Below are 26827 nucleotides of genomic sequence, written 5' to 3'. Positions count from 1 at the left end.
TGTCCAAAAGACCCACTGCAAAAACACTTGTCAAAGATCCGAGAGTGAAGCAACAAGAAAAATGGATGCAACAATTGAGAGAAAGAGGATTTCAAATATAAGAAAAGTGATTGGTCATAATATGGGTCTGCTGTTTTTGGTGACCTACAGCAAAAACAGTCAAAGATTGTACATATGCCAAGTGCGCTCTGCTGATTTTAGGAAGCTACATTAAAAAACACAAGTCAAAGACCCTTTATACTGCATGAGCAGTATAGTAAAAACGCTTGACTAAGATCCTCAATATGACAGGAGTGCTTTTTGCTGGTTTTAGTTACCTACTGCAAAAAAAAAAAAAAAACTAAAAATCACAAAGATCCTATATATAACAGAATTGTTCTGCTTTGTCCAAAAGACCCACTGCAAAAACACTTGTCAAAGATCCGAGAGTGAAGCAACAAGAAAAATGGATGCAACAATTGAGAGAAAGAGGATTTCAAATATAAGACAAGTGATTGGCCATAATATGGGTCTGCTGTTTTTGGTGAACTACAGCAAACGCAGTCAAAGATTCTACATATGCCAAGTGCGCTCTGCTGATTTTAGGGAGCTACATTAAAAAATACAAGTCAAAGATCCTCTATAAAGTAAAAACGCTTGACTAAGATCCTCAATATGACAGGAGTACTTCGCTGTTGCAGAGTACCTATCGCAAAAAAATGTCAGTCAAAGATCCTCAATATGACAAGTGCTTTCTGCTGGTTTTAGGGACCGACTGCAAAAAAAAAAAATCACAAAGATCCTATATATAACATAATTGGTCTGCTTGGTTTAAAAGACCCACTGCAAAAACGCTTGTCAGAGATCAGAAAGTGAAGCAACAAGAGGATGAATGCAACAATTGAAAGAAAGAGGATTTAAAATATAAGAGAAGTGATTGGCCATAAAATGGGTCTAATGTTTTTGGTGACCTATAGCAAAAACAGTCAAAGATTCTACACATGCCAAGTGCGCTCTGCTGATTTTAGGGAGCTACCTTAAAAAACACAAGTCAAAGTAAAAACGCTTGACTAAGATCCTCAATATGACAGGAGTACTTCGCTGTTTCAGAGTACCTATCGCAAAAAAAAGTTGGTCAAAGATCCTCAATATAGCAAGTGCTTTCTGCTGGTTATAGGGACCGACTGCAACAAAAAAAAAAAAAAAAAATTAAAATACACAAAGATCCTATATTGTTCTGCTCTGTTCAAAAGACCCACTGCAAAAACGCTTGTCAAAGATCCAAAAGTTAAGCAACAAGAAAAATGGATGCAACAATTGAGAGAAAGAGGATGTAAAATATGAGAGAAGTGATTGGCCATAAGATGGGCCTGCTGTTTTTGATGAACAATAGCAAAAACAATCAAAGATCCTACATATGCCAAGTGTGCAGTGCTGATTTTAGGTAGCTACATTAAAAACACAAGTCAAAGATCCTCTATCCTGCATGAGCAGTATAGTAAAAACGCTTGACTAAGATCCTCAATATGACAGGAGTGCTTCGCTATTTCAGAGTACCTATCGCAAAAAAAAGTTGGTCAAAGATCTTCAGTGCGACAAGTGCTTTCTGCTGGTTTTAGGGACCGACTGCAAAAACAGTTAAATATTCTACATATGCCAAGTGCGCTCTGCTGATTTTAGGGAGCTACATTAAAAAATACAAGTCAAAGGTCCTCTATAAAGTAAAAACGCTTGACTAAGATCCTCAATATGACAGGAGTGCTTCGCTGTTTCAGAGTACCTATCACAAAAAAAAGTTGCTCAAAGATCCTCAATATGACAAGTGCTTTATGCTGGTTCTAGGGACCGACTGCAAAAAAAAAGAAAAATCACAAAGATCCTTTATATAACAGAATTGTTCTGCTTTGTTCAAAAGACCCACTGCAAAAACGCTTGTCAAAGATCCGAGAGTGAAGAGACAAGAGGATGGATGCAACAATTGCAAGAAAGTGGATGTAAAAAATGAGAGAAATGATTGGTCATAAGATGAGAGGAGCAGATTGAAAAGCAGAGCCATTGGAGGTTTTATTCTTCCATGGCTCCTTGGCAGTGATGCTCACACGGTGAGAAATCACAGAGTATCACCTGCCAGCACCACCCTGCTGTGTTACTATCACACACATGCACACGTGCACTATTCATTGGCTCTTTCATTCTCTCTGCCCAACACAGCCGGCTGGGCCACGATTGGAAAGCAATACGATTCCCATCGAGCTCTCACTCTGGAGTAACCCTGTAATGACATTCCCAGGAAGATTGAGTTAGATTTTTTTTTTTTTTTTTTTTTTTTTAAACAAGAGGCCTTGAAATCAGCGTCAGCTCGCCTTTTTCTCGTCCTTTTTCATCCTGATACACGGTGACACGTCGTCTATCCACCTCGCCGTGTGTCCCCTGTGGGATTTTTGCTGGGGTCCAATGTGTTCAGAGCACAGCCTGCAAGGGATCCCGCTTGTTGTTGGCCCGCTTTGGACACTTTGATATAAAGGCAGGCGTGTTCAGCAAACACCCGTGGGAGTTATGCCCTCAGTCAGAAGTAACTAGAGTATGAGAAGCCGCTTACCACAAGACAATATGTGTCGGCTTACTGCTCGCCTCTGTGTTGTTGTCATGCTGCGCCCTGCAGTAGTACGCTAGTAAAAACACAGTGCTTGGAATACAGTGGCAGTCAAAACACGTTTGACTGGTACTGTATGCTCTACTCCAGATATCAAATATTTGCAGCAAATTCCTTAAAACACTAAAGTAGTGTTGTCTCGAAACCAATATTTTGATACCGGTACCAAAATTATTTCGATACTGTTCGGTACTTTTCTAAAAAAAAAAAAAAGGGGACCACAAAAAAATTGCATTATTGGCTTTATTTTAACAAAAAATCTTATGGTACATTAAACATATGTTTCTTATTGCAACTTTGTCCTTAAATAAATTAGTGAACATACAAGACAACTCGTCTTTTAATAGTAAGTAAGCAAACAAAGTCTCCTAATTTAGCTGCTGACGTATGCAGTAACATATTGTGTTATTTATCATTCTATTATTTTGTCAACATTATTAAGGACAAGTGATAGAAAATGAATTATTAATCTACTTGTTCATTTACTGTTAATATCTAATTACATTCTGTTTTAACATAATCTATCTACACCTATGTTAAAATGTAATAATCACTTATTTCTTCTGTGGTTTGATACTTTACTTTAGTTGAAGTGAAGTGAATTCTATTTATATAGCGCTTTTCTCTAGTGACTCAAAGCGCTTTACATAGTGAAACCCCAATATCTAAGTTACATTTAAACCAGTGTGGGTGGCACTGAGAGCAGGTGGGTAAAGTGTCTTGCCCAAGGACACAACGGCAGTGACTAGGATGGCGGAAGCGGGGATCGAACCTGCAACCCTCAGGTTGATGGCACGGCCACTCTACCAACCGAGCTATACCGCTCGGTTGGTAATTCGATAGTTTTGGATGATACCACACATTTGGGTATCAATCCGATACCAAGTCGTTACAGAATCATACATTGGTCATATTCAAAGTCCTCATGTGTCCAGGGACATATTTCCTGAGTTTATAAACATAATATACATTTTTTTTAAACGTCATACATTGGTCATATTCAAAGTCCTCATGTGTCCAGGGACATATTTCCTGAGTTTATAAACATAATATACATTTTTTTTAAACGAAAGAAGATGTGATACCAAAAAATATAGATGTAATCATAGTAGTATCGACTAGATACGCTCCTGTACTTGGTATCATTACAGTGGATGTCAGGTGTAGATCCACCAATGGCGTTTGTTTACACTTTGACGCCGGTGAGCTACGGTGTGTAGTGAAGCATGTTTAGCTATTCCTCGTCCTGCAGGGATGATACTTGTAAGAAACGTACTTTATTTGTCGCCATGGAGGAGAGGATTAGTGATTTAGAAGTAACTGCAGACTGGGGCTGGACTTTAGCCGCTAACTAGCGAGCCATGTCTGAAAGCATCTCTTCCTGAGGGCGTTTCAGTATTATATTGTCAAAATGCGTCCGTTCTCCCTTCTCTGTCTACACATATTCTAAATCTACAGATTTAGTATATGTTTACTTTTCTTCCATCACCTCATTCTGGTTCCTACATGTGTAATCAAATTAAGTTCAGGTTTGATTTAAAACAGTTTAAAATTAATTTCCCATAACTAATAAAGTTGGGGCTTCAACATACAATTCTGCTTAGTGCCCCAATGTAGCCAACAAGCCAAATATATTAGTGGTTGCCTCTGTGATTGTGTACTGCTATCATGTGCATTACTAGATTTGTAGGAGTTAGTAAATTGTCAGAGCAGCATTTTATCAATAGATATTTATGTAGCAACACTGCCTATATGTTGTTTTTCTTGGTGGTGCATTATTTAGACAGCAGGGTAATGCACTTTACTTAGTTGGACATATTACAGAAGCAGCATACAAACTTCCCATCCTGGCATCCAGCAGAAAATGTTCTAATTCTGTAGCTCACGTCTACTTCCAGTCAGGAAAAACAACCGACCGTATACCATGAATGTTTTATTAAATACCTGCAGCTATTCCTCCAGGCAGGAAACTCTCCAGGAAGACCAGAATTGCACTTTTTTTTGTTCCGCTTATTTGGAGCACAGAAATCAGATGACACCCACAAACTTTTTTTTTTTTTTACACAGTTGAATGTTGTTCACTATCATAAACAGCAACTTTGAATATGACACTTTAAATAAGACCACAGATATTGAACTTGAACAAGTTATAAACAGAAGCAATAAGTCCATGCTAAAGTCAAAGAGCATCCACAGAACATGAGTGGTCCATTGTTTTGAGGCTGTCGCAGGATCATTGAATAGAAATGCATGTGTTGTTGTTCATGCATGGTTATGACAAGAAATACGTACACACCGGATGCCAACATTCAAGGCTGCACTGCATGTGTTGTTGTTCATGCATGGTTATGACAGCCCTTTGAGACACTTGTGATTTAGGGCTATATAAATAAACATTGATTGATTGATTGATATGACAAGAAATACGTACACACCGGATGCCAACATTCAAGGCTGCACTGTTGATTCTCAAGTCTGCGCCTCCAAAGGACTGATGACTCGTATTGTCGTCTGAAGGCTGCCTGGATGTGCAGTTATTGTCAGGGGGATATTAGTGTCAGCAGGGAGAGGACGCTTTGTGATGGATAGCACTTATGCTTCCTGCTGTGAAGCCGTGAATAAAAGCGCTGCTGCAGGTTTAATAGCACAGCAAAATTCTAAAGGCCTGGAATTGAAGGATAATACAATTTAAAAGTAGCGTGATCTTGAATCGATTAAGATATGTTAACGCATAGGAATCGATTTGTTCGAAATCACAGGGTTGCAGTAGATTAATATTAATCATTTTTAATCTAGAATATATCAATCTTGTTTTATTTTGCATATAACATATATACGTATATATATATATATATATATATATATATATATATATATATACGTATACATATATATATATATATACGTATATATGTATATATATACGTATATATGTATATATACGTATATATGTATTAACATGTTTATGTATATATATACACACACGCACACATATATATATATATATATATATATATATATATATATATATATATATATATATATATATATATATATATATATATATATATATATATATATATATATATGTATGTATATATATATACATATACATATATGTATGTATATATGTATGTATATATATATATATATATATATATATATATAGATGTATATTAGGGGTGTGGGAAAACATCGATTCGAATTCGAATCGCGATTCTCACGTTGTGCGATTCAGAATCAATTCTCATTTTTTAAAAATCGATTTTTTTTATTTTTTATTTAAAAAAAAAAAAAAATATATATATATATATATATATATATATATATATATATATATATATATATATATATATATATATATATATATATATATATATATATATATATATATATATATATTTAAGTAATCAATCCAACAAAACAATACACAGCAATACCATAACAATGCAATCCAATTCCAAAACCAAACCCGACCCAGCAACACTCAGAACTGCAATAAACAGAGCAATTGAGAGGAGACACAAACACGACACAGAACAAACCAAAAGTAGTGAAACAAAAATGAATATTATCAACAACAGTATCAATATTAGTTACAATTTCAATATAGCAGTGATTAAAAATCTCTCATTGACATTATCATTAGACATTTATAAAAAAAAAAGAACAATAGTGTCACAGTGGCTTACACTTGCATCGCAACTCATAAGCTTGACAACACACTGTGTCCAATATTTTCACAAAGATAAAATAAGTCATATTTTTGGTTCATTTAATAGTTAAAACAAATTTACATTATTGCAATCAGTTGTTAAAACATTGTCCTTTACAATTATAAACTATTTTTACAAAAATCATCTACTCTGCTTGCATGTCAGCAGACTGGGGTAGATCCTGCTGAAATCCTATGTATTGAATGAATAGAGAATCGTTTTGAATCGGGAAAAAAATCGTTTTTGAATCGAGAATCGTGTTAAATTGAAAAAAAAATTGATTTTGAAACGAATCGTGACCCCAAGAATCGATATTGAATCGAAACGTGGGGCACCTAAAGATTCACAGCCCTAATGTATATATATATATATATATATATATATATATATATATATATATATATATATATATATATATATATATATATATATATATACACTCATCATACGTCCGCATGGCATTTTTTTCGGAATGTGAGTAACTCCATAAAAAGATGGAATTAGGCAACATACCCTGCAATGTGAACATAGTCTGAGCTTGCTCACCTTTTTTTTTTAACCCTCTTTAGCTTTATAACAAACAGTGTGCATACACACAATTTCCGACAGAAAACCAAATCCTAACATGCTTTTCACGTTCTTCCAAAAAAAATCAATCCGTATTATTTTAAAATAAAACACATTTTTCAGTCATCCATCAACAGGATTACATGTCAATAGTATTCCAATAAGTTTCGATCCTATTTTGTTTGTGTACCGAAGCCCACAGGCCACTGCCAGGATTTCTGTATTGATGAAAAAGTTGGACAAAGCAAAGAAAACAGGAACAATTATATTAGTACTGAGAGAGAGAGTGTGTGTGTGGGAGGAGGATAATACTTTAATGCAGGGGTGCTTGGAATGCTATGAGGTCTTTAAATGCTCCCCGTCACGCTCCTTTGCACTGCCTGATGACTTCATGGTGCTCCAATCGAAGCCTCCATCATAGGAGACCTCCCTGGTCTGCTAAACGATTAGACCAGGGGCGTCAAACTCATTTTAGATCGGGGGCCACATGGAGAAAAATGTACTCCCAAGTGGGCCGCACTGGTAAAATCACGGCATGATAACTTAAAAATAAAGACAATCATCATTTCTAATCTATTATAATGTTGTGGACTAAATGTTCAGGTTTTTTTATTGTTGTTGTTGTTGTTTTGTGCCCCCTCCAGGATAATTTCCCTGCCGGAAACCAAGAGCGTCTTCAAGACCTGAAGTCCACTGTGGATCTTTTGACCAGCATTACCTTCTTCAGGATGAAGGTGAATATCTCTAGTACAGGCTTGGGGGTCTATAGTTTCCTCTTGGTTTTGCCTCGGCCTCAGCAAAGGCTTAAGGGACTGTGGATTTGGTCCCAAGACCAACTGAACACTTGTTCACTTTTGAAGAACAAAGTTTGTATCATTTGATACAAACTTGGTGTCACACTGACTTGGTCTTGATATAGCTTGGTCTTGGTCTTGACTCAGTCTTACCTTTTCCTGGTTTACAAAATCTACTATAGTCTTGCCGTGGTTTTAACATGGCCTTGTTATTTACTTGTACTGACATTTCCTTAATTTTGGTCTTGACATTTTTGGAATTTTGTCCAATAGCCACACTCCTTATGTGAGACTAGAAAGTTAAAGTTAAAGTATTAACTATATATGTGGGCTCTGTACCGAGGATGTCGTTGTGGCTTGTGCAGCCCTTTGAGACACTTGTGATTTAGGGCTATATAAATAAACATTGATTGATAAAACATTGAAGTACCACTGATAGTCACACATACACTAGGTGTGGTGAAATTACCCTCTGCATTTGACCCATCCCCTTGTTCCACCCCCTGGAAGGTGAGGGGAGCAGTAAGCAGAAGCAGTGGCTGCGCTCGGGAATCATTTGGTGATTTAACCCCCAATTGCAACCCTTGATGCTGAGTGCCAAGCAGGGAGGTAATGGGTCCCATTTTTATAGTCTTTGGTATGACTCGGCCGGGGTTTGAACTCACGACCTACCGATCTCAGGGCGGACACTCTAACTAACCACAAGGCCACTGAGCAGGCTATAGCTTGGTCTTGGTCTTGACTCAGTCTTACCTTTTCCTGGTTTACAAGGTCTACTTTAGTCTTGCCGTGGTCTCACATTTTCCTTGATCTTAACATGGTCTTGTTATTTACTTGTACTCACATTTCCTTAATTTTGGCCTTGGCATTTTTGGAATTGTGTCCAATAGTGATTGTGTCCAATAGTGATTATTATGTGAGACTAGAACACAAATATTTCCATTTTCTGTCGGTTTTAAATAGTTAAAAACTGCTAGCACATTTATTGACATTACAGTGTTTCCCATAAACTGCCAAGATACCTGTGGCGGTGGGGGCGTGGCTATGGGCGTGGTCACCATGACATCATCGAGTAATTTGCATAATTTACTACAATGATATGATTTTCTCTAAAAAGGCTCAAAAAATGTATACTTACTAATTAATAATAACAGTTTTGTTTTAAACATCCATCCATCCATCCATCCATCCATCCATCCATCCATCCATCCATCCATTTTACAATATAATTACAACACTTTTGTACATATTTATATACAGATTTGAACAATAAGTTATTCACTGAAATATATTTATTAATTGTGGTTTTTACAAAAAATATATCTTATAAAAATATAAAAGCTAAAATGTCTCTTAAAGCTCTGCCCCTTTAATTATCCATCCATCCATCCATCTTCTTCCGCTTATCCGAGGTCGGGTCGCGGGGGTAGCAGCCTAAACAGGGAAACCCAGACTTCCCTCTCCCCAGCCACTTCGTCCAGCTCTTCCCGGTGGATCCCGAGGCGTTCCCAGGCCAGCCGGGAGACATAGTCTTCCCAACGTGTCCTCGGTCTTCCCCGTGGCCTCCTACCGGTCGGACGTGCCCTAAACACCTCCCTAGGGAGGCGTTCGGGCTTTAATTAGTGCATACTAAATAATTTAACTTTAGCCTACTACTACAACCATATTATTTACCAGCAACATAAAGTGAAACAGAGGCAGAGGTGTCCTGCCACAGTCAGTAACAAATAAACAGAAAACAGTAGTGGTGGTAGATAGACACAAAGCTTCATCAAACATCTGATCCACTGAACAAAGAGCTCCAAAAATCTTGATCCTACACTTCTCTTTTGTAAAGTAAATCTGAACAGCCGATATGGGCATCTACATCAACTGTATGTTTTGTCTGAGAAACTGGACAGGACAAAAAAAATAAATAATAAAAAAATAATAATAATTTTGTCGCAGCCTTAATTCTTTCGTGGCGGGCCGCGACAAATAACTGAATGTGTGGGAAACACTGCATTACTTGTTATCAAGAATGTACCTGTTACTTAATTCCAGCGCACGCTCACAGTCAGAGAGCCCCTTCCGCGCACTAAAAAGTAGATTCCGTTGTAGATACTTATGCTGGACAGTTTCCAAAATGCCTGGAAAAAGTGGTACCAACTTCAGTTGTCTGCTGCATGTTTTAAAACATAGCAAAACGCCACAGGTAGGAGCATGATAACATAAATGTGATATGGGTGTCTCCATGGGGACAGCCAAATAGTACACGCAAAATCCTCTTTTAAAAAGGGCGGTCTGCAGCACATTTGCACTCGTTATCAATTGCACTTGCAGTCTTAGGTGATCGTACACAACACGCCCACTAATAATACATGCAATTGTATACTATGTTCACGGTATTTAGCACATGTTTTTTGGATCTAAGTAGATCAGGGGCCGTACTTATCAAGCTTCTTAGAATTACTCCTAAGAAGTCTGCTAAGAGTTGACTTAAGAGTAAATAAATTATTCGCTGAAAGCTGCACTTAAAAGTTAGTTATCAAGCGTCTTACTCACACTTTCAGCGAACTGTAGGACTGAATCTTAAGTGTCACACTCAGAGCTGAATTACGACATTACTATGTGCCGTAAACGGAATTTTAGGTGACGTAATTTCTGTGTCCATAGAAATGACCAATCACGGAAGGGAATCCATTGTCTAAGAATAAAGAAATATCTTGGAAATATTTAAGTGGACAATGGGAGTGTATATTTTGACAATAAACTACAAAATAATACAAAACAAACTAGTCCCCGCCGGCACTCACGCTACCGCTCCCTCTCTTCTATCGCCCACACACTCACTGACGTCACTCACCTCACGGCCACACACATACGCTTCTGTCATAACATTTTCTTTCCAATTCATTAATTAGGCAACTAATTTGAAACTGGTGTGGGTGGCTCTATATATACTAGCCCACTGCAATCGAAAAGTATTAAATATGTGACAAAAATAATATCCGCTCTGTCTAAACGATACCGTTTGATCAGCTGCTCGTCATCAAAAAAAAAACAACATTGTTCCGTTCCCTGAACGTTCGCGCACGTCTCTCTCGCCTCAGTGCCATCCCCTGCTGGCAACTCCTAACCACTTAAGACACCTCTGAAGGTCTCTTAAATATCGTGGAGAGTAGGAGTGATTCTTAGACTTAAGAACGTTGATAAAAAGCTTTTATTCTTAAGTTTGAGAGTAGGACTAAATTTCGCAAATTCTCAGGACTTAAGTGTAAAATGGCACTCTAAGAAGCTTGATAAGTACGGCCCCAGGTCCTTAGTGTCAACTAATCACGGTATTGGTCTTGACTACGGCATCTTTCACATAGCGATCCCCCCACAACAACAAATCTGTCAAATTCAAGTGCAGTTTGAATTTGAGGTTCTGTTAATTCATGTTTACTAAAACACAAAACAAGTTTAATGATTATGTCCGGAACAAAACGTTTTTTTATTCACAAACTAACAAAAAGAACAAAGTGTCTGTCTGCAGAGTTTTTTTGTACCATTATACGGGTACTATTGTGCTTGTATCCAACAGCAGGAACAAGATTTTTTTTTGTACATTTTATATCGGAGGAGTGGAATCTTTGCAGACACAAAAACAAAAAGTCTGATTAAAAATGTTTATATATTAAAATGCCTTTTTTGATTAAATTAGTGGGTGTGTTGGTTCTCCCAGTCGTGACATAGACATTCTGTAAGTGCCTGCAAGTCTGCATTTGGAGCATGATTACTGGTGAACTGCAGCAGATAGTAAAACTAAAGTTGCTACTACTACTTTTATATGTTGATGGGAGTTTCAAATCTCTGTGCTAGTGTTAGTCATATTTCTTTATTTAACTGGACGAGGCACAACGTGATTGAACATTAATTACGTCTGTGAGGAGGCTGACTTTTGCGACGGTGGAACGAGATGCAAACGTACACAAACACACAGACACACACACACACACACAGGATCCCGGTCAATAAAGGTTGATCGTTCCGTGCAGGACTCTACCAAGCATCGTTGCTTCCCTACTGTCTTCTACTGCGGTAACTTCTAACAGACTTTTCCGCCATATTTGATGGAGAAAATGTGCTAACAGCTGATCACCGTGATTTAAGTCAAATTAATCGCAATCAACGATCACGATCATATAATCGCCCAGCCTTACCTTGAACCAAAAGTAAAACCGGCCATAGCGTTCCTGCTCTAAATAATTTTTCAGTCATCACTCCAAGCAACGTTTGTAAGTTTCACAATACAACCAACACAATTCAAATTTAATAACCTTCCCATGTGTGATGTATATAGAAGTGTTTTCATGCATATTTGCTATCGTAATGTAATGACGCTAGTGTCTTTCGCATGAGCTAACATGCTAACACGTTTACAAGTGTCTGTGTTAGCGTTGTTAACTTACAATGGCATTATTTTTGTATGGTTTTAGTTTCACAAATTCCTCAGTAAACTCACCAAGACGTCACCGTGGAGTTATTGAATCTGTTTAGCTGATTAGAGGGTTAGCTTCCGCAGCTAGTGGGTCCATGACGATGACTTCTGTTGTATTTGATCGACCGTTTTTCTGCCGTGTCGCAGACACCGTTTTGAAACAATTAGGTATGTGAATAAACATTTGCAAAATAATTATGTGCTAGTAACTAATTTCACAATTAATATATGTGCGGTTTATAGTCCGGTGTGGCTAATATATAGAAAAAAAAGTTATTTATTATAAAATGTAGTGGGTGCGACTTATATCCTGGTGCGCTCTACAGTCGGGAAAATACGGTATATTAGCGGCACCAGCTATAAGCCGCAGATATACAGTACAGGCCAAAAGTTTGGACACACCTTCTCATTCAATGTGTTTTCTTTATTTTCATGACTATTTACATTGTAGATTGTCACTGAAGGCATCAGAACTATGAATGAACACATGTGGAGTTATGTACTTAAAGGCCTACTGAAATGAATTTTTTTTATTTAAACGGGGATAGCAGATCTATTCTATGTGTCATACTTGATCATTTCGCGATATTGCCATATTTTTGCTGAAAGGATTTAGTATAGAACAACGACGATAAAGATTGCAACTTTTGGTATCTGATAAAAAAAAGGCTTGCCCCTACCGGAAGTAGCGTGACGTAGTCAGTTGAATATATACGCAAAGTTCCCTATTGTTTACAATGATGGCCGCATGAAGTGAGAGAGATTCGGACCGAGAAAGCGACAATTTCCCCATTAATTTGAGCGAGGATGAAAGATTTGTGGATGAGTAAAGTGCAAGTGAAGGACTAGTGGGGAGTTGAAGCTATTCAGATAGGGAAGATGCTGTGAGAGCCGGGGGTGACCTCATATTCAGCTGGGAATGACTACAACAGTAAATAAACACAAGACATATATATACTCTATTAGCCACAACACAACCAGGCTTATATTTAATATGCCACAAATTAATCCTGCATAAAAACACCTGCGTGTTTGTTACGCTAGCTCCTAGCTCCTCTGCTAGCTCCTAGCTCCATAGAACACGCCAATACAATTCAAACACCTGATCAACACACACAATCACTCAGCCCAAAAGACCGTTCACCTAACCCAAGGTTCATAAAGCTTATATATTTTTAAAAAGTTACGTACGTGACGCGCACATACGGTCAAGTTATCAAATGTTTAGCAGCCAAGGCTGCATACTCACGGTACCTGATATTCAGCTGGGAATGACTACAACAGTAAATAAACACAAGACATATATATACTCTATTAGCCACAACACAACCAGGCTTATATTTAATATGCCACAAATTAATCCTGCATAATAACACCTGCGTGTTTGTTATGCTAGCTCCTAGCTCCTATGCTAGCTCCTAGCTCCATAGAACACGCCAATACAATTCAAACACCTGATCAACACACACAATCACTCAGCCCAAAAGACCGTTCACCTAACCCAAGGTTCATAAAGCTTATATATTTTTAAAAAGTTACGTACGTGACGCGCACGTACGGTACGGTACGTGTTATGCTAGCTCCTAGCTCCTATGCTAGCTCCTAGCTCCATAGAACATGCCAATACAATTCAAACACCTGATCAACACACACAATCACTCAGCCCAAAAGACCGTTCACCTAACCCAAGGTTCATAAAGCTTATATATTTTAAAAAAGTTACGTACATACGCAAAAAAAAGTTGCGCACATACGGTCAAGCGATCAAATGTTTAGAAGCCAAAGCTGCATACTCACAGTAGCACGTCTGCGTCTTTGTCATCCAAATCAAAGTAATCCTGGTAAGAGTCTGTGTTGTCCCAGTTCTCTACAGGCGTCTGTGTATCGAAGTCAAAAGTCCTCCTGGTTAGAGTCTCTGTTATCCGAGTTCTTCCATCTTGACTGCATCTTTCGGGAATGTAAACAAAGAAGCGCCGGCTGTGTACTGTTGTGGCTGACTACGTTCGAAAAATACGTCCATTTCGCACCGACAACTTTCTTCTTTGCTTGCTCGGCTTCCTTCTCCATAATGCAATGAACATGATTGAAACAGATTCACGAACACAGATGTCCAGAATACTGTGGAATTATGAAATGAAAACAGAGCTTTTTCGTATTGGCTTCAATGTGGAAGGCATACCCGTGTTCGCCGGGCTACGTCACGCGCATACGTCATCCTCAGAGGCGTTTCGAACCGGAAGTTTAGCGGCAAATTTAAAATGTCACTTTATAAGTTAACCCGGCCGTATTGGCATGTGTTATAATGTTAAGATTTCATCATTGATATATAAACTATCAGACTGCGTGGTCGGTAGTAGTGGGTTTCACTAGGCCTTTAAGGAAAAAAGGTGAAATAACTGACAAAACATGTTTTATATTCTTGTTTCTTCAAAATAGCCACCCTTTGCTCTGATTACTGCTTTGCACACTCATGGCATTCTTTCAATGAGCTTCAAGCACACCTGTGAAGTGAAAACCATTTCAGGTGACTACCTCTTGAAGTTCATCGAGAGAATGCCAAGAGTGTGCAAAGCAGTAATCAGAGCAAAAGGTGGCTATTTTGAAGAAACTAGCAAATAAAACATGTTTTCAGTTATTTCACCTTTTTTTTTTGTTAAGTACTTAACTCCACATGTGTTCACTCATAGTTGTGATGCCTTCAGTGACAATCTACAATGTAAATAGTCATGAAAATAAAGAAAACGCATTGAGTGAGAAGGTGTGTCCAAACTTTTGGCCTGTACTGTATACCAGTACGTTGGGAATTGAGATGTTTACACAGAAATATTTAGTAAATGTTTATTTACATACCTTGCACCTGCAGTGCAATTAACAGTGCAACACATTTTCATAACATGGTCACTACTACCTAGTTTCTCTTGTTATATTCTTATTTTTACTGTTATATTGTAATTCTTATTGTTGCTTTTTATTTTTTATTCTTATTGTAATATTTTCTATTTTATTTCCATTTATACCCCCATTATTTACTTTTTAACTTTTCAAATTTGATCTCAATTCTGTACATTGCTGCTGGAATTTTAATTTTCCTGAGGGAACTCTCCTGAAGGAATCAATAAAGTACTATATATCCATCTCTCTTTAGTTACATTTACATATCTTTGTTAGCGAGTAAAAAAACAATCCATAGATTAGCCGCATCTTTGTATAAGTCGCAGGGTTCAAAGCGTGGGGAAAAAGTAGCGGCTTATGGTCCGGAAAATACCGTAATTGTGTACTCCCCTTGCACAAAGGCATCATCCCGCCTCTGGGTCACACATTAAGGGGGCAAAAAAGGTTAACAGGGGGTAAAAAAAGAAAAGATGCACACTTTTGAAGTGAATGTATAAGTATTGATCAGGAGGTGGGGGGGGGTGGAGCACCAAGGTACTTCATTTAGGAGAAATTGATAAAAGGATAAAGATGGTGATGAGTAATAATGGAGCTCATCTGCCAGTGACCTTCCTCACGTCGTGTCACATCAAAGCTTTTAGCGCACAACCTTCTCTAGAAGCAACAAAAACACCCACACTACCGTAACACCTCCCCAAGCCCCTCCCAAAATCTGCTTGTAAACATAAAACCCCATTGATTCTGGGCTCATTTCATTTGGACTAAAAATCAATTGAATCTCACAAATTACTCTAAGTGAACTCGTCCAATGCATGTCGGAGATCTTCTGTGTGACAGGAGTGTGCTGCTGTTTTTAAACTGATTGCCCAAAAAAAAAAAAAAAAAAAAAAAAATAAGCTTGTTGCTGTGTCAAGAGCTGAAAACCTGCTGCAAAAACACTAAGACCCTCTCTGAGATAAGCATGTGGACCATTCAGAAGCAAATGTCTTTGTCGCTACCAGGTCCTTCACAGTTGGCCATGGATCCTATACAGTAAGGCTGTGCGTTGAAAATAATCCGCTTTGTTTCCTCGCCCCCGCCTCTCTCTGTGTCTATATGAAAAGGTCCATTCAGCTGCCGGAGCGCTGAGGCATGGCGGAATAGCTAAGATGGCAGCTGTGAGTGGAGGAATAGAAACTGTCACTTTGGGTCACCAAAGATTTTGCTCCGGTGTCAAAACCACGCCGAGCGTCACCGCCTGTGCACGAGCCGCTATATACTGTTGTGTGACGTACTGCAAATACACTTGAACGCCACACGTCAAATTACAGTATGCATAATGGATGCAAGTGGCTTGGCTTGCCCCACCAGGAAGTGATGTATAACCACACGGTCCAAACATGCATCCTGATATTGCAGCTTGAGTAGCGCACTGATGGACCGCACTGATGGACCGCACTGATGGATCATACTGATGGATGAATATTTCTTGAAGCAAGCATCATTACATTAAAAAGTAAAAATACGTTCTTGCTGTGTGTATATCCTGCATCTATTTATACATGATATGTTTTGTCATTTTCCTACTATATTTATGTGTTTATTATCTCATCTGTAGCCTAAATTTATAAATTATTCTCTATTTTCTATATATTTTTCTTTTTTTTTTGCGTCTATTTATTATTCCATTATTGTATTTCCATTGTATATTTTTTCTTCCTTCCGTTCCAATTTCTTTAATCACTGCATCTATTTTTACACATTCTCTATTATTTTATTAGAAAATGGTAACGTTGAAACACAGGAATTAAAACTTCAAACCTCTACTAACCTTACCCAGACAAGTTTGAATGGTTGTTTGCAACGTGACCCCAAGATGCAGAGACGGTAGGTGGTGTGCGGGTAAAAAAAAGTTCACTTACAGTATTAGATTTAAATTCAGATGATTTATTGTCATTCAAGCATAGCATCAGAAATGTGTTTTCAGAACAAAATTGTGTTGCATTTAAGCCTCAATTAAAACAGTTGGATAAACAACAGAATAAAAACAATGAAGAGAATGTTAATAAAATAATGAAATAAAATAAAATGCATATTGGCACAAAAACAAAAACTGGGGCAACTTGGGAATGCACAGACAGAAAACAGTAGCATGGCCAGATCCAGGGGGACAGGGCTGGCATGTAAAGCAAACAGGTACAGGTGTAAAGGCAAGGCAAGGCAAGGCAACTTTATTTGTATAGCGCTTTTCATACACAAGGCAGACTCAAAGTGCTTCACAGACAACAAAGTGAAATGAAAGAAAATAAAAGCAAAATTAAAATGCAGACAACAAAAACAAAAACAGTGCAGACGTTAAAAGTTAAAAGATCAAAAGATTTAGCTGAAAGCTAAGGTGAACATAAAAGTCTTCAGTCTAGTTTTAAAAGTAGTGAGAGTTGGGGAGAGTCTGACATCTTCAGGAAGTTTATTCCAGCTATGTGTTGCATAGTGACTGAATGATGATCTCCCTTGATTTGAGTTTACTCTTGGAACCGCTAACAGATTGGTCTCAGAAGATCTTAGTGATCTAGAGGGCGTATATAGTGGGAGCATATCAGTGATATACTTGGGCCCTAGACCATGTAGTGATTTATATGTGAGCAGGAGGATTTTGAAATCTATTCTCTGATGTACAGGGAGCCAATGTAAGGATTTAAGAATTGGTGTAATGTGCTCACATTTTTTGGTCTTTGTTAGAACTCTAGCAGCAGCGTTCTGAACAAGCTGTAGCTGCCTGACAGTTTTTTTGGGAAGACCTGCAAGGAGACCATTACAATAGTCTAGCCTACTAGTAATAAAGGCATGTACAAGTTTTTCTAAGTCTTGAGCTGACATGAGCCCTCTAAGTCTTTTTACATTTTTGAGGTGATAGTAGGCCGATTTTGTTACTGATTTGATGTGACTGTCGAAATGTAAATCAGAATCTAAAATAACCCCAAGATTTCTGGCTTTATTTGAGGTTTTCAGGGACAGTGATTGAAGGTGTTGGATGACTTTAAACCTTTCTTTTTTAGCACCAAAAACAATTATCTCAGTTTTATCTTCATTTAGTTGTAGGAAATTTTGGCACATCCAGTGTTTGACTTGCTCAATGCACTGGCACAGAAGATCTATGGGGCGATAGTCATTTGGTGATAGCGCTACATAGATTTGGGTGTCATCGGCATAGCAATGATGGTCAATGTTATTATTTTGCATGATTTGTCCTAGTGGGAGCATATAGATGTTAAATAAAGTCGGCCCCAAGATTGAACCTTGGGGGACTCCACACGTTACGTTGGTTGGTTCTGATACAAAGTCACCAATGGAAACAAAATAGTTCCTATCTTGTAGATATGACTTGAACCAGCTTAAAACTGTGCCTGAGATCCCCACCCAGTTTTCCAACCTGTCCAAAAGTATTGAGTGGTCGACAGTGTCAAATGCAGCACTGAGGTCCAAAAGCATTAATACTGAAGTTTTGCCAGAGTCTGTGTTTAGACGGATGTCATTTATAACTTTAAGAAGGGCCGTCTCTGTGCTATGAAGAGGTCGAAATCCTGACTGGAAGTTGTTGTGGCAGCCAGTAGAAGCCAAGAAGTGATTTAGTTGTTGGAGGACAACTTTCTCAATTATTTTACTTATGAATGGTAGATTTGAAATTGGTCTGTAGTTGTTGATAACAGAGGCATCTAGGCTCTGCTTTTTTAGAAGAGGTTTAATGACTGCAGTTTTGAAAGCCTTCGGGAAATTGCCCGATTTAATAGAATTATTAACTATTTGCAAGATGTCTGTTGATAAAGCCAAGCAAAGGAAAATAAACACAACCTAACTGTCACACTCTTGTGTCTGTTTTGTATTGGTGTGGTTTATTCCTGTTTGTGCGGTGTTTTAGTTACTGTCCAGTACTTTTATTTCATAGTTTCACTTCCCTTGTCTGTCCATTCAGTACTGGTTCTCACGCGCGTCCCTGATTGGCAACCTGGACACACCTGTACACGGTTGCCAATCAGTCTCTTATTTCAGATCACTGCACTGCTCTGCTATGCTCATGTTTTGAGTGTTTGTTTTTCAAAATAAGTTTTTAGCCGCACTCACCTTCTTTTGTTCTTTCCTCCACTCCTTTTGTGGGTGTGTTTCTGTTCATATTAAATAACATTATTTTTACTCGCCACCTTCTTGTCTGCTGCATCTTGGGGTCACATCGTCAAAGCTACCTCCCAGCTCGTGACACTAGCACTTTTTAAAAATATTTGGATTTTATTTTGCACCTCGACAAGTCTTAAAAAAAATATATATATATATATATTAAGGAACTGTAAAACGCTCAAAAGCATTGAAGCATTCAAAAGCATTTAAGACACACAATTAAATAATGTTTTTTATGGTCTCACCTTACTGGGGAAATAAACAAACATAAAATTGAGTGATACGAAAGCAGTCTGCAAACTAGAGAGTACTGAATTTAGTACTTTTATAGGTACCGACCAAAGTCCGTCGGCACTACCCGGTTCCATATTGTTGCCCAACACTCCACATTTGCAGACTCGGCACCGGCTCAAACACCTGGCCAGAAAACAAGCAATCAAGTACTCAATAGTGGACTGAGCCAGGCTGCCTCTAGGTGATATTAAGATCTTCCATGCTAACAAAGAAGACAGTAGTTAGTAGGGCTCCGATTTCCAAAATGCGCTAACTTTATGCTAATTTACATTGAATTTGCCATTGACATGCTATTGATTAGCATTAACAATTTTTCATGGTAATTCCAACACCTCCAACATTGGGAATCAAAACTACAAATAAGATGTATGTTACAATCGAACAGCTGGTGTGTAATGAATACAATACTCACACTATTAAAACTTTGTAGGGCTCAACTAAATAAAAGACTGGCACATTTAACTTACTGGCAAACACTATTTCCTGGCTAAATCAGCAAACCGTAGTCTATACACTGCTGCCATCTAACGTTTCGGAATTGCAACTGCATGCTAAATCTACTATATAATACAGTACAGTACTTGCAAATGAGACAAAGGTGTGTAAGAAAACAAGATAACTAGACAGCACAGCTGAATGTTAAATGTTAAAAAAAAAAAAATAACATTGGCACACACAAAAGTATTGTTCCAAAAATTGGTACCGTGAAGTACTAGTATCGATTCCCATGTACCGGGAATTGGTATCGATCAAATGTGAAAGGTGTCCATCCATAGCGCTAACATTGTTTAGTGGAGATCGGTATCGATGCAACAAGCTGGAGTTATTATTGCTGCACTTCAGGAAACAATAAACTTTAATTCCTTAAGATTTCCAAAATACTTTTTAAAAGGTTACTGTTGCGCTTGTCTACAAAAGTAAACTTTTTTTTTTTATATGAAAATTGTATTTACTGCATCTTGAGAATTGTTATAAGTTGTATGGTTTTATTTGAAAAACTAATTAAAGCTAAACAGTATTATTTTTTTGCATTTCTGTATCTAAAATGAACTGAGCCACGACCTTAAAATCGAAGTATGATTATTACACCCCTACTGCTTATTCATTTGAAGTTCCTAATGGTGTCACAACAAATGAGTTCAGATTGTATTTTGGTGCAAACTAAAAGCCTCAGAGTCAGGGAACATCAATAATTTGTAGGAATTATGCACGGACAGTAGGCAAGACTCACATTTTAATGCTTGGGCGTTAACACAACTACAAATCCGAGCTGTTTTGTTTTTTGTTTTTTTTTAGAGCGAAAGAGATTTGTCGCCAGTCTTAAAGTCTTACAATAGCAGGTTTCCTTAAAAATACATTATACTCTAAGTGATCACATATTAGGTGCAATATTGTAAATGGTGTAAAAACAACAACAACGTTTGCCAAGTAGTTAGTCATATCTCATGTATTGACCATGACATAGTAAAGTAGTCTTTGAGTGAGGTGATTGACGTTCGAGTGGAGACATCTCTGTGATGTGATTACCTTGCCAGGGCTTGGTCCTCCACAATCTTCACAAAGACTGATCCTGCACTTATGTTAATGGTGTGTATGTGTGTGTGTGTGTGTGTGTGTGCGCGTTAGGTACAAGAGCTCCAGAGTCCACCCAGAGCCAGCATGGTGGTGAAGGACTGCGTGAAAGCCTGCCTGGACTCCACATATAAATACATCTTTGATAACTGTCACGAGCTGTACAACCAGCTGCTGGACCAGGTAAGCAATGGTTGCATTTCACATAGAGAAGATGGAACAGCATGCTACATATATATATATATATATATATATATATATATATATATATATATATATATATATATATATATATATATATATATATATATATATATATATATATATATATATATATATATATATATATATACATACATGTTTACAGTATATATATATACATACAGTATATACATATGTATATACATATATATATATATATATATATATATATATATATACATATATACACATATACATATATATATATACACATATACATATATACATATATATATATACACATATACATATATACATATATATATATACACATATACATATATACATATATATATATATATATATATATATATATATATATATATATATATATATATATATATATATATATATATATATATACATATATACATAAATACATATACATATATTTTTATTTATTTTTAATTTTTTTTAAAAATTTTTGCATATATATATATATATTTTTTTTTTTGTATATATACTTACATACATACATATACATACATACAATTATACATATACATACATACATACATACATACATACATACATACATACATACATACATATATACAAACATACATACATACACATACATACATATATACATATACATTCATACATACATACTGTACATACATATACAGTATATTTAAACATACATACATACATACATACATACATACATACATACATATATATATATATATATATATATATATATATATATATATATATATATATATATATATATATATATATATATATATATATATATATATATATATATATATATATATATATATATATATACATATATATATATACATACATATATTAGTGATGTAACGGCACCGGTACTAAAATTATTTCGGTATTTTTCGGTACTTTTCTAAATAAAGGGGACCACAAAAAAATGTTATTATTGGCTTTATTTTAACCAAAAAATCTTAGGGTACATTAAACATATGTTTATTATTGCAGTTAAGTCCTTAAATAAAATAGTGAACATACAAGACAACTTGTCTTTTAGTAGTAAGTAAGCAAACAAAGACTCCTAATTAGTCTGCTGACATATGCAGTAACATATTGTGTCGTTTTCCATTCAAATATTGTGTCAACATTATTAAGGACAAGTGGTAGGGAATGAATTATTAAACTACTTGTTCATTTACTGTTAATATCTGCTTACTTTCTCTTTTAACATGTTCTATGTACACTTCTGTTAAAATGTAATAATAACTTATTCTTCTGTTGTTTAATACTTTACATTAGTTTTGGATGATACCACAAATGTGGGTATCAATCCGATACCAAGGAGTTACAGGATCATACATTGGTCATATTCAAAGTCCTCATGTGTCCAGGGATGTAATTCCTGAGTTTATAAACATAATATACATTTTTTAAAAACGAAAGAAGAGGTGATGCCAAAAAATATTGACGTAATCATAGTAGTATCGACTAGATACGTGCCTGTAAATGATATCATTACAGTGGATGTTAGGTGCAGATCCAGCAATGGCATTTGTTTATATTTTGATGCCGGTGAGCTACGGTGTGTAGTGAAGCATGTTTAGCTATTCCTCGTCCTGCAGGGATGATACTTGTAACAAACTTACTTTATTTGTCGCCATGGAGACGAGAATTAGTGATTTAGAAGTAGCTAAAACACTGCAGACTGCGGATGGACATTAGCTGCTAGCTAGCTAGCTATGTCTTAAAGCACCTTTTCCTGAGGGCGTTTCACTGTTATAACTTCACCTTTATCGTTACTTTTCAATGCATCCGTTCTCCCTTATCTGTCTACACACTGTGTCTGCTTGTAAGTACTCCGTGATTGTGCACTGCGGAACATGCTCGTCTATTCGTAAACCAGGAATGTCACAACGTGACTGTGACGCGGGCGCGGGGGCGTTCGGGACCGGTACGTTTCAGAGGCGGTATAGTACCGAAAATTATTCATTAGTATCGCGGTGCTATACTAATACCGGTATACCGTACAACCGTAACATATATACAAAACCCAAAACCAGTGAAGTTGGCATGTTGTGTAAATCGTAAATAAAAACAGAATACAATGATTTGCAAATCCTTTTCAACCTATATTCAATTGAATAGTTTGCAAAGACAAGATAGTTAACGTTCGAACTGGAAAACTTTGTTATTTTTTGCAAATATTAGCTCATTTTGAATTTGATGCCTGCAACATGTTTCAAAAAAGCTGGCACAAGTGGCAAAAAAAAGGAGAAATTTGAGGAATGCTCATCAAACACTTATTTGGAACTTCCCACGGGTGAACAGGCTAATTGGGAACAGGTTGGTGCCATGAGTGGGTATAAAAGCAGCTTCCATGAAATGCTCAGTCATTCACAAACAAGGATGGGGCGAGGGTCACCACTTTGTGAACAAATGCGTGAGCAAATTGTCCAACAGTTTAAGAACGACATTTCTCACTGAGCTATTGCAAGGAATTGAGGGATTTCACCATCTACAGTCCGTAATGTCATCAAAAGCTTCAGAGAATCTGGAAAAATCACTGCACGTAAGCGATATTACGGACCTTTGATCCCTCCCTGCATCAACAAGCGACATCCGTGTGTAAAGAATATCACCACATGGTCTCAGAAACACTTCAGAAAACCCCTGTCAGTAATTACAGTCTGTTGCTACATCTGTAAGTGTAAGTTAAAACTACTATGCAAAGCCAAAGCCATTTATCAACAACACCCAGAAACGCCTGAGCTCATTTAAGATGGACTGATGCAAAGTGGAAAAGTGTTCTGTTGTCTGACGAGTCCACATTTCAAATTGTTTTTGGAATCTGTGGATGTCGTGTCCTCCGGACCAAAGAGGAAAATAACTATCCGGACTGTTATAGGTGCAAAGTTCAAAAGCCAGCATCTGTGATGGTATGGGGGTGTATTAGTGCCCAAATCATAGCTAACTTACACATCTGTGAAGGCACCATTAATGCTGAAAGGTACATACAGGTTTTGAAGCAACATACTGTATGTTGCCATCCAAGCAACGTCTTTTTCATGGACGCCCCTGCTTATTTCAGCAAGACAATGCCAAGCCACATTCTGCACATGTTACAACTGTGTGGCTTTGTAGAAAAAGAGTGTGGGTACTAGACTGGCCTGCCAGTAGTCCAGACCTGTATCCCATCTAAAATGTGTTGCGCATTATGAAGCGTAAAATACGACAACGGAGACCCCGGACTGTTGAACAACTTAAGTTGTACATCAAGCAAGAATGGGAAATCATTTTACCTGAAAAGCTTAAAAAATTGGTGTCCTCAATTCCCAAACGTTTACTGAGTGTTGTTAAGAGAAAAGGCCATGTAACACAGTGGTAAAAATGCCCATGTGCCAACTTTTTTGCGATGTGTTGCTGCCATTAAATTCTAAGTTAATGATTATTTGTGGGCAGCACGGTGGAACAGGGGTTAGTGCATGTGCCTCACAATACGAAGGTCCTGAGTAGTCCTGAGTTCAATCCCGGGCTCGGGATCTTTCTGTGTGGAGTTTGCATGTTCTCCCTGTGACTGCGTGGGTTCCCCCTGGGTACTCCGGCTTCCTCCCACCTCCAAAGACATGCACCTGGGGATAGGTTGATTGGCAACACTAAATGGTCCCTAGTGTGTGAATGTGAGCGGGAATGTTGTCTGTCTATCTGTGTTGGCTCTGTGATGAGGTGGCGACTTGTCCAGGGTGTAAACCGCCTTCCGCCCGAATGCATCTGAGATAGGCTCCAGCCCCCCCGCTACCCCAAAAGGGACAAGCGGTAGGAAATGGATGGATGGATGGACGATTACAATAACATTTGTATAAAAAAAACCCTGTTTGCCTGATCCTCTCTGCAGTTGAGTAAATAACCTCCCCGGGCTTTCACATGGCACAAGTCTCTCAGCAGCAACAATTCTGTTTGTATTGTATATTTCTTTTGAATCTAGAAATGATCATACTACTGTGACAAAAGTAACATTGTACACTGAATGAATTGCAGAACATAATATTGTTTAGAATGTCATTTTGGAGTTTGCATCGTTCCCTCCTGCGATCAAAAAGCTAGACTTATAGTAATCTGAAAATAAACAGTATTTGTAGCAATCTAAGTGGATTTGTGTGAATATTACATGTGTGGTCGCCCTTGCATTGCCATGGCACTGCTTGTCATCATCAGTACAAAAACATTTGTGGTCACGTTCTACACCACGGATGGAAATTAGCTCCTAGTTATTGCGTTCAGATTCAGGCAACCACAATTGAAGTAGCTGCTCAAGATTTGTTTCACCAAGCCGGGTATAAAGACACTTAAGATATTTTTTTATGTAGTCATTATTTAAAAAAATGTTGTCATAAAACCAACCCAGTGTAAGTCAAGATATGCAAAGCAGTTAAATATAGTTTACTACATTCATAATAGACAAACATTTTATTGATAAAGTGTTTGATTAATAAAATAGTATACATAAATATAAATAGGTCCAAACTATTCTCTGTATTTTTTTTATTACTACAATATTATTTATTATTATTATTATTATTATTATTATTATTATTATCATTAGTCAAATATAATAGTAGATGACACAGATATGGTACTTTCTTAGTTTTCTAAATTTAAATGTCTGGGGTATTCAATTAAAGCAAATATAAATGAAAATAACATTTAAAAAAACACACCAAAAATAACTAAATTGCGAACATCCAAAACGTGACCAATGCTTTTTTTTTACATTTTTCTCGTCACCATTTGATTGTTTTCTTTTGAGTTTAGACTTAATCATCTTTGTTTTGTTTTGTTTTTAACTCCGGGGAAAAAGGCTAACTTTGATTTTCGCTGTATTTTTAGACACAATTTTGGTTACTCCATTAGGTTATTTGTCCTAGGAGGGTTTTTCATGTTAAATTTAAAAAATGTTTTCACGTGTACAATATACAGACAGGTATTCCACAATACTCCAAAGCCAGTTATTCGTTGTTTTTCAAAGTAATTTTTAGTTATTAGTAGTTATTATTTCAACTGTATTTTCTGGTTTAACAAAGCACATAGGTATTTAAGCTGCACCCACAAAATTTTAAAAGAAAAACACATATTTTTACATTTATTATCCACACCACAATATATTAAGTCGCAGATACAAAATATTTTGGAAATGTTTATTATACATTAATTGTTTCCAAACACTGCCTCTCACACAGCAGTAAAACGGCTGATCAAACAAAACAGAAGTCATTGTCACGGACCCACTAGCTGCAGAAGCTAGCTCTCCAATTGGCTAAACAGACTCAATAACTCCACTGTGACATCTCGGTAAATTTACAATACCAAAACAATACAAAAATAATGCAATTGTATGTTAATAATAGTAACACAGACACTTGTAAACATGTTGTCAGATTCGCCAATGCTAACAATGCTAGCTTGGTTACACTACAAAATCACATACAAATATGCATGAAAACACTTCTACAGACATCACACATGGGATGGTTCA

The 26827-nt window shown here is 37.0% G+C and overlaps 1 protein-coding gene and 1 long non-coding RNA gene across 4 annotated transcripts in view; one reads left to right on the top strand and one right to left on the bottom strand.

Annotated features, from left to right (window-relative positions):
• LOC133632087 (protein unc-13 homolog C) overlaps positions 1-26827 on the top strand; it is a 321103-nt gene that overhangs the window by 173237 nt on the left and 121039 nt on the right. For both annotated transcript variants that reach the window (XM_062024332.1, XM_062024326.1), the window contains exons 15-16: positions 7560-7649; positions 21133-21261. In XM_062024332.1, coding sequence (XP_061880316.1) covers positions 7560-7649; positions 21133-21261 — 219 coding nt within the window. The remainder of the gene's footprint in view (positions 1-7559; positions 7650-21132; positions 21262-26827) is intronic.
• LOC133632100 (uncharacterized) overlaps positions 1-26827 on the bottom strand; it is a 222594-nt gene that overhangs the window by 88885 nt on the left and 106882 nt on the right. The window lies entirely within an intron of this gene.

This window comes from Entelurus aequoreus, linkage group LG02, assembly GCF_033978785.1.
Source record: "Entelurus aequoreus isolate RoL-2023_Sb linkage group LG02, RoL_Eaeq_v1.1, whole genome shotgun sequence".
Taxonomy (NCBI): Eukaryota; Metazoa; Chordata; class Actinopteri; order Syngnathiformes; family Syngnathidae; genus Entelurus; species Entelurus aequoreus.
The sequence above is the reverse complement of the archived record's forward strand: the minus strand, read 5'-3'. Positions and strand labels throughout refer to the sequence as shown.